The 17732-nt window shown below is 46.1% G+C and overlaps 1 protein-coding gene and 2 non-coding genes across 3 annotated transcripts in view; 1 reads left to right on the forward strand and 2 right to left on the reverse strand.

Annotated features, from left to right (window-relative positions):
• LOC139159808 (zinc finger protein 485-like) overlaps positions 1 to 8130 on the forward strand; it is a 28407-nt gene extending 20277 nt beyond the window's left edge. The window contains exons 6-7 of the mRNA XM_070737205.1: positions 3105 to 3225; positions 4233 to 8130. Of these exons, the coding sequence (XP_070593306.1) occupies positions 3105 to 3225; positions 4233 to 5032 (921 nt within the window). The 3' untranslated portion in view covers positions 5033 to 8130. The remainder of the gene's footprint in view (positions 1 to 3104; positions 3226 to 4232) is intronic.
• A 3933-nt stretch (positions 8131 to 12063) lies between these two features.
• On the reverse strand, positions 12064 to 12145 carry TRNAS-GCU (transfer RNA serine (anticodon GCU)). Its single transcript has one exon. It is a non-coding gene; the product is annotated as a tRNA-Ser (tRNA).
• Positions 12146 to 16569: 4424 nt separating this feature from the next.
• On the reverse strand, positions 16570 to 16643 carry TRNAN-GUU (transfer RNA asparagine (anticodon GUU)). Its single transcript has one exon. It is a non-coding gene; the product is annotated as a tRNA-Asn (tRNA).
• Between the last annotated feature and the right edge of the window lie 1089 nt (positions 16644 to 17732).

A 17732-nucleotide genomic window follows, 5' to 3' on the forward strand; every position in this document is an offset into this window, starting at 1 on the left:
CTTATTAGCTATTAGTTTCTTGTAGTTGCGTCTGAGCTTTAACATCTTTGCATGTTTACTTGGTGTAGGATTTCTTTGGACCAAACGCATGACTGCTCTTAGTGACTTTTTTGAACGAGAACACTCAAGATCGTACCAATGTGATCTAATGGACTGTCGATTCCTGACTGGCAAGTTCTGTATAAAAAAGTTTCTTAGTGTGCTACACAAGTTAGAATATCCAATAAGGATTCTGTTTGGGTCTTGAGTGGGTGTAGCAACCATTTTCACCCAGGATTGGGCCATCTCAGAGTTCATAAAACTAAAAATTGCCTTTGTATCCACCTTGCACCAATTGAGCCTCCTGGCTTGCCTCACTTCAAGGTTAGAAAGTAGTTTCTTGTCATGTGCTGTGGGTGGTCTTAAATCAGATTTGACATAAAAATTAACTGCAATTGGTTGATGATCACTATCTTCCCTTGTATAGATTTGGATATCTGAAAAGAAGTTTGATTTTTCCATTGAGACACATATATAATCCAAGACACTGCTAGACTTCCCAGCATGGAAGGTGAAGGGATATATAAAGCAGCTGCTTTTGCCTCCTAGTATGTGAAGGTTACATGTGTATGTCAAGGAGATCAGATTGGAGCCCGCCGCGTTCCTTTTAGAGTCTCTGGAGTGCCAGGGTGGGTCCTTTGTCAAATAGGTCTCTGGAATAATGCCCAAGTGTACATAGTCTTGCAAGGAGGCACCCACCCTAGCGTTAAAGTCTCCCAATAGGATCACAATGGCTTTGTGATATTTTATATTTATCTCCACGATTGTCTTTTCTAATTGCACCCAGATGTCAGGGGAAAAACATGGGGATGAAGATGGGGGTAAATATGCATTTAGCAGCACTACTTCAGTTGATTTGTATTTGAATTGAATAGCTTGGAAGTAGTAGGGGTCTTCTCTAAGGGCCAATTGGTGCCCTTGCCAGCCCATCTCTGCCTTAGCAAATACACATAATCCCCCAGAGGCCCGCCCTTTTGACTTAAATTTACGAGCGGGTGTAGACCAGGCTCTAAAGCCTGTTAACTGGGCTTCTTCATCACTGGTGGTTAACCATGTCTCTTGGAGTGCTATAATGTCAAATTTGGAGAGGAAATCCAATAGGTCTCCATCTGACATCCTGTTCTTCCAACCGGATATATTCCATGACAATATCCGAATAGAACTTTCTTGTTTTTTTTCTAGAGGGGTGATTAGCATTGTGTTGGGGTTCATAGATGAATGATGTGGCTTATATAGTCAATCTGCAGGTAAAATAAGGTCCAGCATTCCTTCAGTGTCTAAAAAGACACATTGATTAAAATTTTGTCTTCCTTTATCTTTCTCTTGCTGGTGAATGAGGCCAGAAACGCTGAGTAGAGGCTTACATGTGCCTGAGTTGTTGGAACGGGGCAACAGGAAGTCCGTTATTCGAACTTCCTGTTTGTCCATTGGGTGGATTTGTGCACTCTGGAGGCTTTCAGGGAAGCTTCTCTGAAGCCTCTGAAGGGCGAAATGGCCTTTCCCAACGCCAAAAATCAGGTGGCCAGCGCACGGATGTGCCCGGCAGCTGACATAGGGCAACGCCTCGTGTTCCCTCCGATATGGCTCTGCGTGCCACCTGTGGCATGCGTGTCGTGGTTCGGCATCACAGGACTATGGGAATCTGGGAGGGGCGACTTCAGGAGGGAGCAGATGTATCCACAACACATTCCTTTGAGACGTTCAAGGTCATCCTTTGTCCGCCACCTGCCTGGAAGCTAGGAGGAGGAACCTTTACATTGGCAAAACCTGTGTGGGCAGCGTGACAGTTTTGGGGGGTGGGGGATGAGGGGTGTGAACTTTCATGGCATAAAGCCACTCTCCCCACACCCCAAAGTTCCCACAGCAAGAAACATTCCAAAAAAACGTTGCATAATGTGGCAGGCCAAAACCTCCAAGCATTCTGGCTTCGGCCTGACACCCTTCCTATCTCAAACAGCCCTTCCTTCTCTTTCTTCTTACCTTCTCTTCGTCTTTCTCTTTTTTACACCTACTTCTCTCTTTCTTTTTCTCCCCTTCCCTACTTAATAATAATTAATAATAATAATAATAATGTATTAGATTTGTATGCTGCCCCTCTCCGAAGACTCGGGGCGGCTCATAACAATAATAAAACAATATTACAATGAAAGAAATCTAATATTAAAAACATATAAAACTTCCCCTCCTGCCCTCTCTCCTAACTCTCTTCTCCCCTCTTCTCTTCTTTTCTCCTTGTTCTGTCGAGCTCTCTGGTAGACTCCTCCCGAAAATTCACAGATACAAATTTCAGATACACACACATTTGAAAATTCAAAACAATGTTCTTTATACGGAAAATTCAAATAAACTAAGCACTCATCTCCAAACAAACTGGTAATTTGTACAAGTCCCTTATCAGTTCTGAGATACTTAGCTTGCAGCTGTGAGACAATTCACAGTCCTTCTTCTTTCACAAAGTGAAACACACTTTACTCTGGTTTAGTTTCAAAGCGGGAAAAATCAGCACACAAAGGTCGAAGTCAGCAAGGCAGGCACGAAACACAACGATCAGATAATCCTCCACAATGGCCAAACTCACAGGCTGCTATTTATAGCAGCCTCACTAATTACCACAGCCCCACCCAACCACAGGTGGCCTCATTTTCTTTGATAATAATCTCTCAGTTGTTGCTGCCTATGCATCGCTCTCCGCATGCGTGGCTGTATCATTAACTCTTGTTCTGAATCCAAGGAGGAGCTAGATAATTGATCTCCTTCTGAGCTGTCTGCCACACTCTCCTCCTCCCTGTCACTCATGTCTTCTTGGTCAGAGGAGCCTTCATCAGCAGATTCCACCGGGGGCAAAACAGGCCTGCAGCATGTGGATGTCTCCCCCACATCCACAGTCCTTGGGGCAGGAGCTGGGCCAGAGCTAACCACAACACTCCTCCTCTTTCTTTCTTTCTTTCTTCTTCCTTCTTACTCCTCTCTTCCCTTCCTCCTTCATTTGCTGTACTTTCTCCATTTTTCTGGGATGGCATTCCCAAAATCGCAATCACAGCTGCGTTGCCTCCTTTCTCTTTCAGATAAGAAGGCCTCTGGCAGACATCAATTCCTCCACGCCAATACAGGAGCCATCGGACAGAGTGAAGGACACCAGCCAAGAAGGTGACTTCCAGGGAAAGGCCAGTCAGGAGCCAGGTTCAGGTATGTTCCAGAATTCTGGTGATGCCTCGGATTTATGTACAGTATCGTTGAACCTCTGGCATAGCTCTCACCTTCCTTAGAACACACAAGCCCCAGAGTCACACTGTCACTGTTATAAAAACACCCAAATAAAGGAAGCAGGAAACACAAAGAATAATTCTTGTTTTGAGATTCAGACATTTATTTCAAGAGCAATTTTGAATATGAACATCCATTCTAACATTATTTACATCAATAACCCATTGCAATGAGGTCTAGTGAGATAGCTAAATCCAACAAGGATTAGCTAAAGCCAGTGGCCCTGAACTCATTATTATTAATAATAATAATAATGATGATGATGATGATAATAATAATAATAATAATAATAATAATAATAATTATTATTATTATTATTATTATTATTTATTAGATTTGTATGCCGCCCCTCTCTGCAGACTTGGGGCAGCTCACAACAATAATAACAATATACAATGTAACAAATCTAATATTAAAAGAAAGAAAGTATTTAAAAATATAAAATCTATCTAATCTATCCATCCATCCATCCATCCATCTATCTATCTATCTTGTATGCTGCCCTTCTCCGAAGACTCAGGGACATCCTAAGACTTTTTCTGCACACATTTCACAACTTCCTTGTTCTGTCTTATTGACAGGCGGACTCCACATATAACTGTGTACCAGTGGTGGGCTCCTGCCGATATGGCTAATTATGCACCTTGGTTCCCAATGTGGGGCGCACATCCCACAGGGGGACAATTTTATTTTTGAGGGGGACAATTGGAACCTTGTTTAAACCAAGTTAATGGCCTTTTAGGCTTCATCCGCATAAGTAGGAGTTCACTTTTTGAATAGTAAGAATTATATGTCATTGGGGGGGGGGGCGTCACGATTTTAGAGGTGCTTGGGTGGGGCATGGCCAAAAAAAGGTTGGGAACCACTGCACTAAACTCTCTGTAGGTAACCATGGTATGTTCTCTCTTTTATATTTCGGTTGCTCCCAGGATCAGGTGACTCAACGCTGGAACCCAAGGATGGTTTTCATCTAGAAAGACCGATGGAGATAAACCCCCAGGGGAAATTATTGGAAGGAGCCCTGGGGAAACTCACCCAAGGCCCCGACGTTCAGGAAACTCTCGAAATTAACCAGGACACAGGCAGCTTAGCGGAGGCAACGTCTGACTCAGCCTTGTTCTGTGACGAGGCGTCTGCAAACGGACCCGCGAAAACCCTCCCAGGAAGAGAGGTCAGTTTCGATCCCTCTGGGAACCTCCCGCCAAGAGCCGATGGTTTGGATCCGCCGATGGAAACTGAACAGATCTACAAATGCTCCTACTGTGGGGAGGGCTTCAAGGAGAGCTTAGACCTGGTGGCCCACGAGAGAGCTCACATAGGAGAGATGATCTACAGGTGCTCCCAGTGCGAGAAGCGGTTCTCCCACCGGATCGACCTCCTGAACCACAAGAGGAACCACCAGGGGGAGAAGCCGCACCAGTGCGAGCGGGACTGCGCCAAATGCCACAGGCCGAGGACTTCCCCTACGGCGGCCTACGGAGGGCAGCCCGGAGAGAAGTCCTGTCGGTGCCCAGTTTGCGGGGACAGTTTCAGGTGGAAATCCAACCTCATCAGACACCGGAGAATCCACACGGGGGAGAAACCCTATCAGTGCACCGAGTGCGGGAAAAGCTACACTCGTAAGACCTCGCTGGACAGACATAAAAAGACCCACGTGGGGCAGAAAGCTTGCGAGGTCGGGGCTTCGAGCATGATGGGGCAAGCGTCAGTGTTGGTCCTCCTTGTTTGAGTCACGTGAGGTGGTATTGCATTGTATTAAGCCGGTGATGGCGAACCTGCGGCACGGGTACCAGAGGTGGCACGCGGAGCCATATCGGCTGGCACGCGAGCCATTGCCCTAGCTCAGCTCCAACATGCATGTGCGTGCCGGCCTGCTGATTTTTGGCTCTGGGAGGGCATTAGTTGGGGAAAAGATCAGAAGCAACGTGAGAAAATATTATTTTACTGAAAGAGTAGTAGATGCTTGGAACAAACATCCAGCAGACGTGGTTTTGGTAAATCCACGGTAGCTGAATTTAAACATGCCTGGGATAAACATAGAAACATAGAAGACTGATGGCAGAAAAAGTCCTCATGGTCCATCTAGTCTGCCCTTATACTATTTCCTGTATACTATTTCCTGTATTTCCTTAGGATCCATCCTAAGATAAAATAAAGGAAATGGTATAAAGGGCAGACTAGATGGACCATGAGGTCTTTTTCTGCTGTCGATCTTCTATGTTTCTGTGTTTCTATTTTGTACATCCAGAGACATGAGCCTACTGGGCCCACCAGAAGTTGGGAAACAGGCCATTTCCGGCCTCCAGAGGGCCTCCAGGGAGGGCAGGGAAAGCTGTTTTTGCCCTCCCCAGGCACTGAATTATGGGTGTGGGCAATTGCAGATGCACGATAACTCACACCCACGCTCTTTCGGCACCTGAGGAAAAAAAAGGTTTGCCATCACTGTATTAAGCACAGAAGGAGATTCACTTAGCTAAATATACAGTAGTACCTCTAGATACGAGTTTAATTCGTTCCAGAACCGAGCTCGTATGTCGATCAACTCGCATCTGGAACGAATGCCTTTAGACTTTGTTTTTCCGCGCCGAGATAACCAGAAGCAAGGATTCTTGCGCCACCTAGTGGAAGCTCGGCTTGTATCCCGAATTTGAGCTCGGGTGTCGAACAGAAATTTCGCTCCCGTCGTGGCTCGTAACTTGGAATACTCGCATGTGGAGCAGCTCGTATCTAGAGGTACTACTGTATTGGGATCAGAAAATTCATTGTTAAGTGATGAGATTTTTAAATGAGGCTTCAAGGGACCACATCCAATTTTATGACTGTCAGCCCTGCCGGGTCAAGGCTGCCATTCCAGCAGAACAAGTGATGAGTGAGTGAGCATACAAATCCAACAAATAAATAAGTAAAATAAATAGATGTGCCTGCAGCCCACGTACCCTATGTCATACCTTATGGAACTGGAAATGGTGCAAAAAAGGGCAACAAGTATGATCAGGCAAAGAATTTTTTTATTTTTCTCTCCAATCACAATACAGTAAAAAAAAACATACCAACATCAACAAATTGCTTACAATATGGTCAATTTCAAAAAGTTATGGTCTACAAGTCCAATACTGCCTCCTTTACTTTTGACATCTGGATAACAATAGCTGCTCAATTTTCTCAAGTTATACAAATAGGCTAGAAGCAAAAAAGGGCGACAAGCATGATGAAGGAAATGGAGCCCCTCCCTTATGAAACCAGGTTGCAACGCCTTGGTCTCTTCAGCCTTGAAAGACGGCGTTTAAGGGGTGACTTGATCGAAGTGTGTAAAATCATGCATGGGATAGAAAAGGTGGATAGAGAAAATTATTCTCTCTATCACACAATACTAGGACGAGGGGGCACTCCCTAAAGCTCATAGGTAAGAAAGTGAGGACAAATCAAGGGAAATATCTCTTCACCCAGAGGGCCATTGGTTTATGGAATTTACTTCCAGAAGAGGTCGTGACAGCTGTCAGTCTGGATAGCTTCAAGGCAGGATTAGACAGATTCACAGATGCCAAGCGTATCATAGGTGGTTATTGAAAAGGATGCCCAAGTGCCGCCTCTATGTTGGTTGAGGCAGGCAGGGTTCCCTTGGGTGCCATTTGTTGGAGGTCAAGTGAAAGGGAGGGTTTTGCCTTCTTTTCCGCTCAAGATCCCCATGGACAATTGGTGGGACACAGAATGCTGGGCTCAATGGGCTTTGGCCCAATTTAGCATGGCTCTTCTTATATTCTTATGTCCAGGAGCCTTGATCTTGCCAGCCATCCACTTCCGGGATCGCTGCTACATTCTCAGCATATTCCTGGCCCATCCTCCACTGCCCGGCATGCATCAACAGCATAAGCATGCGCGAAATGTGGACATTTAGAATTAATCATGGCTAGATGTGCAAGCGATGAAGAGTATAGTGGAGAATATAAAGAAAATTAAGTATAAGGGATAGGGAAATTAGAAGGAAAGTATTGCTTAAATGGTACTGCATACTTTCAACAGAATGTTAAAAACACTTGTTGGCACGTGTGTCAAGATAAAGGGGTATTTATTCATATGATTTGGGAATGTCCGGTAGCGCAGAACTTTTGGAAAGAAGTGTAATAGAACACCAATAGGATGTTAAACATACGTTGGACAATTACAAAGGAAATGGTGGTTTTAGTCAAAAGAAACGAGGTGGGAGAATTTAGAGAAATAAAAGAAGCAGTGATAGAAAGCGTTCAGGCGGTAATAGTCCTAGGTTGGAAGGATGCGAGTCCACAGAAAGGGGCGGCATACAAATCTAATAAATAATAATAATAATAATAATAATAATAATAATAATAATAATAATAATAATAATGCGACAAAATGGAGAATACAAAATTGGTATCGCCACATGGTGGATCATATTCAGTTTGAGATCGTGGATGAGAGGATGAATTCGGCCAATGAAACTGAGTTGCGGGAACTGATGGGACAATAGGACAAGGTAAGAGGATATGTGGTCAGTAGCATTTGAGACCAAACTATAAAGAATAAATTAGAATTACTTTATACTATGTAAAAAGATATATTGCTCTTGAGTTAAAGTGTTTATATAGAACAGTGTTTCCCAACCTTGGCAACTTGAAGATATTTGGACTTCAACTCCCAGAAATCCCCAGCCAGCGAATTATGGGAGTTGAAGTCCAAATATCTTCAAGTTGCCAAGGTTGGGAAACACTGATATATAAAATATGCTCCCATTTTCGTGGAGGGGTACGAATGCTGTCTGATGGTGGCCACATTGAACAATGAGTGCATTGCTTTATGTTGTGTGTATGTTTTCTTGGTTATAAAAAATCAATAAAAATATTTAATTTTTAAAAATAGAATTAACCATGGCTTGCCAGTCAGCATGACGAAGCAGGTGGGACTCTCAATTGTGCAATTGTGTGAGTGGGAGGAGTGGAGCCAAAGGGCGGAATCACGGGGTGGAGCGCAGGAGCTTTAAAATGGTGCTGGGTGCACCAGACCTCTGACAGTGACAATATTTCACTCCATTGTAACTGCACTGGGTGAGTGTTAGCGAATGCCAGAAGGTAAAGTACTACAACGGCCTTAGCATTGTTGTCAAATGTTTTCATTCATTTATTTATTTATTAGATTTGTATGCCGCTCCTCTCCATAGACTCGGGGCGGCTCACCACATACAATAAAACAATTCACAACAAATCTAATAAATTTAAAAAATTTAAAAACCCCATTGTTAAACCAGACATACACACAGACATACCATACGTAAATTGTATAGGCCCGGGGCAGGGGGGAATGCCTCAATTCCCCCATGCCTGACGGCAGAGGTGAGTTTTAAGGAGTTTATGGAAGGCAAGGAGGGTGGGGGCAGTTCTAATCTCTGGGGGGAGCTGGTTCCAGAGAGTCGGGGCCGCCACAGAGAAGGCTCTTCCCCTGGGACCCGCCAGACGACATTGTTTAATCGACGGGACCCGGAGAAGGACAACTCCGTGGGACCTAATCGGTCGCTGGGATTCGTGCATTTACCGCAGTGGTTCTCAACCTTGGGGTCGGGACCCCTTTGGGGGGGTCAAATGACCATTTCATTGGGGTCGCCTGAGACCTTGAGAGACAAATTTGTCCTGGTATTAGGAACTAAAGCTTTTATTCTGGCATCTTGGGACATATTTTTACAATCTGACCAATCAGGCGTTTGCAGTGGGGGGGGGGGGTCTCTCTGACCTTCCTGCCAATCAGCTCAAAGCTCTGTTGGAAGAATTGGTGCTAGACTTATGGTTGGGGGTCACCACAACACGAGGAACTATACAGTGATCCCCCGATCATTGCGAGGGTTCCGTTCCAGGACCCCTAGCAATGATCGGGTTTTAGCGAAGTAGCGCTGCGGAAGTAAAAACACTATCTGCGCATGCGCAGATGGTGTTTTTACTTCCGCCGCAGCAGCGAGGAGCCGAAGATTGGGGTTTCCCCGCCGCCCACGCAAACTCCTCGCTGCTGCCGCGCCCGCCGCTTGTCCGCCGCCTGCCTGCCCGCGCGCCCGCCCTTCGCCCGGCCACCCGCCCTTCGCTCGCTGCTCGCCCGGCCACCCGGGTTCGTTTGGCTTCGGGACATGCCGGCGGCGATGTTTTAAAACAGCCGCGCGGCTTCTCAACTGAGTCCCGAAGTCAAAGGCGAACTTCCGCGTTTGGCTTCGGGACTCAGTTGGGAAGCTGCGCGGCTGTTTTAAAACGTCGCCGCCGGCATGTCCCGAAGCCAAACGAACCCGGGTGGCTGGGCGAGCAGCGAGCGAACAGCGGGTGGCCGGGCGAAGGGCGGGCGAGCGGTGAACGGCGGGAGAGCAGCGAGCGAATGGCGGGTGGCCGGGCGAAGGGCGGGCGAGCGGCGAACGGTGGGCGAGTAGCGAGCGAACGGCGGGTGGCCGGGCGAAGGGCGGGTGAGCGGCGAAGGGCGGGCGAGCAGCGAGCGAACGGCGGGTGGCCGGGCGAAGGGCGGGCGAGCAGCGAGCGAACGGCGGGTGGCCGGGCGAAGGGCGGGCGAGCCGGGCGAACGGCGGGCGAGCGGGTGCTGGGGGGGGCTTCTCGCCCTCCCGCCAGCAAGAGGAGACCCAGGGAAGCCGCCCAGCAGCTGATCTGCCCGGCGCCATCTACGCATGCATGCCCATAGAAAAAAAGGGCGCGCATGCGCAGGTGGTGTTTGTACTTCCGGGTTTAAAAATCGCCATATAGCCGTTTCGCAATGATCGGGATCGCAATACCCGGGGGATCACTGTATTAAGGGGCCGTGGCCTTAGAAAGGTTGAGAACCACTGCTTTACCGGAACCTGACAATGATCTTTTTTTTTTTTTTTTGCCATGGTCATGTCAGAGTTGCGTTCAGAAGCTGCCCACCCAGAATCAGATATGATAACAGGAACTGGAGACGTTTCAGAATGAAGATAATACAGCGGGAATTCTTGAGAAGACATTGACTTCTTTAAAACAAAACTTTATTCTCTATATTCTATTTACATAACACCAACACTCTCTTACTAGACGACACACCACTAACCATAATCATAGACCGACCACCGACTATGCAAAGGTGCTTTACAGTATATACAGTTTTTAACCAATCAGGTCGTAGCACATTCTTCTGATCCACCATGACTCAGCATTCCTTTGAGTTTGCACTAATAATAATAATAATAACATCAAGTTGGAAGGGACCTTGGAGGTCTTCTAGTCCAACCCCCTGCTTAGGCAGGAAACCCTACGCCACTTCAGACAGAGGGTTATCCAACACCTGCTTAAAAACTTCCAGTGTTGGGGCATTCACAGCTTCTGGAGGCAAGCTGTTCCACTGCTCAATCGTTCTGAATGTCAGGAAATTTTTCCTTAGTTTTAAGTTGTTTCCCTCCTTGTTTAGTTTCCACCCATTGCTGCTTGTTCTACCCTCGGGTGCTTTGGAGAATAGATTGATTGATTCAATTGGCAGAATAAAGTGATTGAAGAAATCAGAATGTGGAATAATACTTTCCCACAAAAAAGAGCAGAAACAATTGCCACCAGAGATCTCTTCCCCCAGGCCTATACAGGTTTATGCATGGTATGTTTGTATTTATGTTTCTTTTTAATAAGGGGTTTTAAGCAATTTTAAATTATTAGATTTGTTATATATTGTATTATTAATGTGAGCCGCCCCGAGTCTACGGAGAGGAGCGGCATACAAAGATAGATGGATGGATGGATGGATGGATGGATGGATGGATGGATGGATGGATGGATGGATGGATGGATGGATAGATAGATAGATAGATAGATAGATAGATAGATAGATAGATAGATAGATAGATAGATAGATAGATAGATAGATAGATAGATAGATAGTGTTCTGTTGGGCTCTCTGGTAGAATCCTCCCAAAAATTCACAGGTACAAATTTCAGACACACACACGTTTGAAAATTCAAAACAATGTTCTTTATAATGAAAATTCACTTAAACTAAGCCCTCTTTTGGTATAGCACAGAGCACTGGTCTCCAAACAAATTGGTAATATGTACAAGTCCCTTATCAGTTCTGTGATACTTAGCTTGCAGCTGTGAGGCAATTCACAGTCCTTCTTTCACAAAGTGACACACACTTTGCCCTGGTTTAGTTTCAAAGCGGGGGAAAATCAGCACACAAAAGGTCAAAGTCAGTAACGCAGTCATGAAACACAACGATCAGATAATCCTCCACAATGGCCAAACCCACAGGCTGCTATTTATAGCAGCCTCACTAATTACCACAGCCCCACCCAACCACAGGTGGCCTCATTTTCTTTGATAATAATCTCTCAGTTGTTGCTGCCTATGCATCGCTCTCCGTGTGTGTGGCTGTATCATTAACTCTTGTTCTGCATCCAAGGAGGAGCTAGATAATTGATCTCCTTCTGAGCTGTCTGCCCCACTCTCCTCCTCCCTGTCACTCATGTCTTCTTGGTCAGAGGAGCCTTCATCAGCAGATTCCACCGGGGGCAAAACAGGCCTGCAGCATGTGGATGTCTCCCCCACACCCACAGTCCTTGGGGCAGGAGCTGGGCCAGAGCTAACCACAACAGATAGATAGATAGATAGATAGATAGATAGATAGATAGATAGATAGATAGATAGATAAATATAGTGACATGGCTCAGCTTTTCACCCTCCCAATATATGGAGCTGGACTGAATCCTTTCATTCGCACACACACACATACACAAATCCTGCAACTAAAAGGAAAAGGTGCCGACGAGGGTGGGATTCGAACCCACGTGTGCAGAGCACAATGGATTAGCAGTCCATCGCCTTCACCACTCGGCCACCTCGTCAAAGGGGCAGTGCCCCCACGGCCATCCCTGGGTGGGCTTGAACCACCAACCTCCTGGGTTAACAGACGGAAGCACTATTCCATTGCACCATAGAGACAGGCACAGGCCTCCCCTTGATTCTCTCTGGGGCATAGCTGCAGGACAGACCTCTGAGCATGCAGGGGGGATGGCATAATGTCAGAGCCAGATTGATATAACAGAAGCATCTCTTGCCACAGAGTTCCAGGTTTTAGCCTCAGGCCCCACATAAAGAGAGACCAGAGATGCTTTCTAATACAGTGATACCTCATCTTACAAATGCCTTGTCATACAAACATTTCGAGATACAAACCCGGGGTTTAAGATTTTTTTGCCTCTTCTTCCAAACTATTTTCACCTTACAAACCCAAGCCGCCGCCACTGGGATGCCCCACCTCTGGACTTCTGTTTATGTATTTATTTATTTATTTATTGGATTTGTATGCCGCCCCTCTCCGGAGACTCGGGGCGGCTAACAGCAACAATAAAGCAGTGTACAATAGTAGTCTGATGTTAGAAACAATTAAAAACCCATTAATATAAAAAACCAAACATACATACATACATACATACCATGCATAGAATTGTAAAGGCCTAGGGGGAAGAGGGTCTCAATTCCCCCATGCCTGACGGCAGAGGTGGGTTTTAAGCAGCTTACAAAAGGCAAGGAGGGTGGGGGCAATTCTAATCTTTGGGGGGAGTTGGTTCCAGAGGGCCGGGGCCACCACAGAGAAGGCTCTTCCCCTGGGTCCCGCCAAGCGACATTCTTTAGTTGACAGGACCCGGAGAAGATCCACTCTGTGGGACCTAACTGGTCGCTGGGATTCGTGCAGCAGAAGGCGGTCCCTGAGATAATCTGGTCCGGTGCCATGAAGGGCTTTATAGTCATAACCAACACTTTGAATTGTGATCGGAAACTGATCGGCAACCAATGCAGACTGCGGAGTGTTGGTGTAACATGGGCATATTTGGGAAAGCCCATGATTGCTCTCGCAGCTGCATTCTGCACGATCTGAAATTTCCGAATACTTTTCAAAGGTAGCCCCATGTAGAGAGCATTACAGTAGTCGCATTTCGAGGTGATGAGGGCATGAGTGACTGTGAGCAGTGACTCCCGATCCAAGTAGGGTCGCAACTGGTGCACAAGGCGAACCTGGGCAAACGCCCCCCTCGCCACAGCTGAAAGATGTTTCTCTAATGTGAGCTGTGGGTCGAGGAGGACGCCAGCGAAGCGCCCGTTTTTGCGCTGCTGGGATTCCCATGAGGCTCCCCTCCATGGGAAACCCCACCTCCGGACTTCCATGTTTTTGCAATGCTGCAGGGGAATCCCAGCAGCGCAAAAACGGGCACTTCGCTGGCAATGGAAGTCCGGAGGTGGGGTTTCCCAGCGAGGGGAGCCTCAGCAAAATTGCAGCATCACAAAAACACGGAAGTCTGGAGGTGGGGTTTCGAAGACTTCTGTGTTTGTGCGATGCTGCAATTTCGCTGAGGCTCCGCTCGCTGGGAAACCCCACCTCCGGACTTCCGTTGCCAGCGAAGCACCTGTTTTTGCACTGCTGGGATTCCCCTGCTGGGATTCCCCTGCAGCATCATAAAAACACCGAAGGAAGTCCGGAGGTGGGGTTTCCCATGGAGGGGAGTCTCAGGGGAATCCCAGCAGTGCAAAAACAGGTGCTTCAGCTGGCAAAAGGGGTGAGTTTTGGGCTTGCATGCATTAATCATTTTTCCATTGATTCCTATGGGAAACATTGTTTCGTCTTACAAACCTTTCACCTTACAAACCTCGTCCCAGAACCAATTAAGTTCACTGTACATGGCTGCTTGCTCCCTTAAAAAGTCTCCCAGCACCTCTAATTTTTCCATGCTGGCAGCTAACATCTCTTGGCTTTGAGTGCCAAAGCCCCTCAGTTATTTAATGCTTCTGCTCAGGAGTGGGCTACTGCCCGCCCGGATGGGGGGAAGTGCAGTGGGTTAGCAAAAATGGAGCTCCACCCCAGAGCACCCAATTTGCACTAAAAGATGTTGAAAAAAAATGCAGGGCGTCTTGCATAAGCCACGCCCACAGTGTGACAGTAAAAATTTCGGTAGCCCTTCACTGCTTCTGCTTCTCAATCGATTTGATTATTTTACTTGGGAGAAAGATCAGGAGCAATGTGAGAAAATATTATTATTTTACTGAAAGAGAAGTAGATGCTTGGAACAAACTTCCAGCAGACGTGGTTGGTAAATCCACAGTAACTGAATTAAAAATGCCTGGCATAAAGCTATATCCATCCTAAGATAAAATACAGGAAATAGTATAAGGGCAGACTAGATGGACCATGAGGTCTTTTTCTGCCGTCAGTCTTCTCTGTTTCTATGAAAGAATCTTAGCATAGAAACATAGAAACATAGAAGTCTGACGGCAGAAAAAGACCTCATGGTCCATCTAGTCTGCCCTTATACTATTTTCTGTATTTTATCTTAGGATGGATATATGTTTATCCCAGGCATGTTTAAATTCAGTTACTGTGGATTTATCTACCACGTCTGCTGGAAGTTTGTTCCAAGGATCTACTACTCTTTCAGTAAAATAATATTTTCTCATGTTGCTTTTGATCTTTCCCCCAACTAACCTCAGATTGTGTCCCCTTGTTCTTGTGTTCACTTTCCTATTAAAAACACTTCCCTCCTGGACCTTATTTAACCCTTTAATATATTTAAATGTTTCGATCATGTCCCCCCTTTTCCTTCTGTCCTCCAGACTATACAGATTGAGTTCATTAAGTCTTTCCTGATACGTTTTATGCTTAAGACCTTCCACCATTCTTGTAGCCCGTCTTTGGACCCGTTCCATTTTGTCAATATCTTTTTGTAGGTGAGGTCTCCAGAACTGAACACAGTATTCCAAATGTGGTCTCACCATCATTCTATATAGTGGGATCATAATCTCCCTCTTCCTGCTTGTTATACCTCTAGCTATGCAGCCAAGCATCCTACTTGCTTTCCCTACCGCCTGACTGCACTGTTCACCCATTTTGAGACTGTCAGAAATCACTACCCCTAAATCCTTTTCTTTTGAAGTATTTGCCAACACTGAACTGCCAATACAATACTCAGATTGAGGATTCCTTTTCCCCAAGTGCATTATTTTACATTTGGAAACATTAAACTGCAGTTTCCATTGCTTAGACCATTTATCTAGTAAAGCTAAATCATTTACCATATTACAGACGCCTCCAGGAATATCAACCCTATTGCACACTTTAGAGTCATCGGCAAATAGGCAAACCTTCCCTACCAAACCTTCCCCTATGTCACTCACAAATATATTAAAAAGAATAGGACCCAGAACAGATCCTTGTGGCACACCGCTTGTAACCTGACTCTGCTCAGAATACTCGCCATTAACAATAACTCTCTGATGTCTACGCTTCAGCCAGCTGCAAATCCATTGAACTATCCAGGGATTAAGTCCAATCTTCACTAATTTATCTATCAGCTCTTTATGTGGAACCGTATCAAAGGCTTTGCTGAAGTCCAGGTAGGCAATATCCACGGCACCACCTTCATCCAACACCTTTGTGACATAGTCAAAGAAATCAATGAGATTAGTCTGACATGATTTGCCTTCAGTAAAGCCATGCTGATTTGGGTCTAATAAGTTATTGTTTTTTAGGTGCTGATTTATCCTCTTTTTGAGTAGAGTCTCCATCATTTTAACTACAACTGATGTCAAGCTAACTGGCCTGTAGTTACCAGCTTAGCAACTGCCCAGGCATTGAGGAGGCATTAATGTTAAGTTTGTAAATTGTGAGTCTGATCTGATTTTTGGCTGCTGCTTCTCACCTCCTACGCCTCCTCCTCCACCTCCACCTCTTTTTCCTCCTCCTCCACCTCCTCCTCTTTTTCCTCCTCCTCCACCTCCTCCTCCTCCCTCCTCCCTCCTCCTCCTATTTTTCCTCCTCCTCCTCCACCTCCTCCTCCCTCCTCCTCCTCCCTCCTCTTTTTCTTCCTCTTTTTCCTCCTCCTCCACCTCCTCCTCCTCTTTTTCCTTCTCGCTCCTCCTCCTCCCCCCTCCCTCCCTCCTCCTCCTCCTCCCTTTTGCCTTCCTAGAAGTAAAAGGGAGGTGGCCTAATCTTTGCAACAGGCAACCGTTTCAGAACCCTGGAGAGCTCCCATTGAGGAACGGGTTTGCTTCCCATGGAAGAAGCTCAGGACACGTGGAGCGACTCCTCCCCCTTTCGCCTTAGTCACTGACTGTGAATAAGTCTGCCGTGTTCTTCCTTCAAGAAACTTTTTAAAAAAATATTGCAGATGATGGACATATATTCATGTGAAAAAAGGATCGACTAGGTGAGAATTGAAGCCTCCAGATGAAGTACTGGATCCCGCATTCAGTCCATCACCTTTGCTCTGAATCACACCGTCCCTGGGTGGGCTCGAACCACCATCCTTCTGGTTAACAGCCAGACGCGCTAGCCCATTGCGCCACAGAGACCTGGCACAGGCCTCCCTTTCAACTCTCCCCACCTGAACATCCATAGCTGAGACAGCAATCAGATGCATTGGTCTCAAGACACGGTGTGTTTCTCTCTTCTGCCAACAGATGGGAAAGGAGAAACCCTGGATATAAATATTGCTTCTCTCGAGACAGACTCTCAGCAGCTGTGCCAGTGGTGTAGGGGCATCATGCAGGGCTTCCAACCTTGCGACCTGGGTTCGAGTCCCGGCTGGCGCATGTCTCCTTCTACCTTTTGTTCTTCTAGGATGTAGAGGCAACACTACCAGATGATGTTTTGATCCCAGATTCTGTTTTAGTGGGAGAAGAAATGCTCTTGATGGCCGGCACTGACATCACCTTGGAGCCTCAGCAGGAAGCAAAATGTAGAATAATAATAATAATAATAATAATAATAATAATAATAATAATAATAATTAATTTATTAGATTTGCATGCCGACCCTCTCCAAAGACTCGGGGCGGCTCACAACAATAATAAACAATGCAATACAAATCCAATAATTAAAACTATAGCTAAAAACCCACCATCATTTAAAAACAGTCAATACTACCCAATCATAACCACACATAAATCTTACTAGCCAAAAAGGGGATACATCAATTACCCCATGCCTGGCGACATGGATAGGTCTTCAGAATCTTGCGGAAGGTGAGGAAGGTGGGGGAAGTTCGAATCTCCAGAGGGAGTTGATTCCAGAGGGCCGGGGCCGCCACAGGGAAGGCTCTTCCCCTGGGTCCCACCAGAGGACATTGTTTAGTCAACGGGACCAACTCTGTGGAACCTAATCGGCTGCTGGGATTCATGCGGCAGAAGACAGTCCCATGGGTATTCTGGTCCAATGCCATATAGGGCTTTATAGGTCATTACCAACACTTTGAATTGTATCCGGAAACTAATTGTCAACCAGTGCAGGTCGTGGAGTGTTGATGAGACTTGGTCATATCTGGGAAGGCACAGATACTTCAAGATATCCTCATTCTTGGCCCCGGGGCCTTTCTCTGATTTTGGTTTGTGAGGATCACCACAGCTGAAGCTCCAGAAAGACTATCCATGGAAGAAGTGACA

Source organism: Erythrolamprus reginae, chromosome 2 (genome assembly GCF_031021105.1).
Source record: "Erythrolamprus reginae isolate rEryReg1 chromosome 2, rEryReg1.hap1, whole genome shotgun sequence".
In the NCBI taxonomy this organism is placed as follows: Eukaryota; Metazoa; Chordata; class Lepidosauria; order Squamata; family Dipsadidae; genus Erythrolamprus; species Erythrolamprus reginae.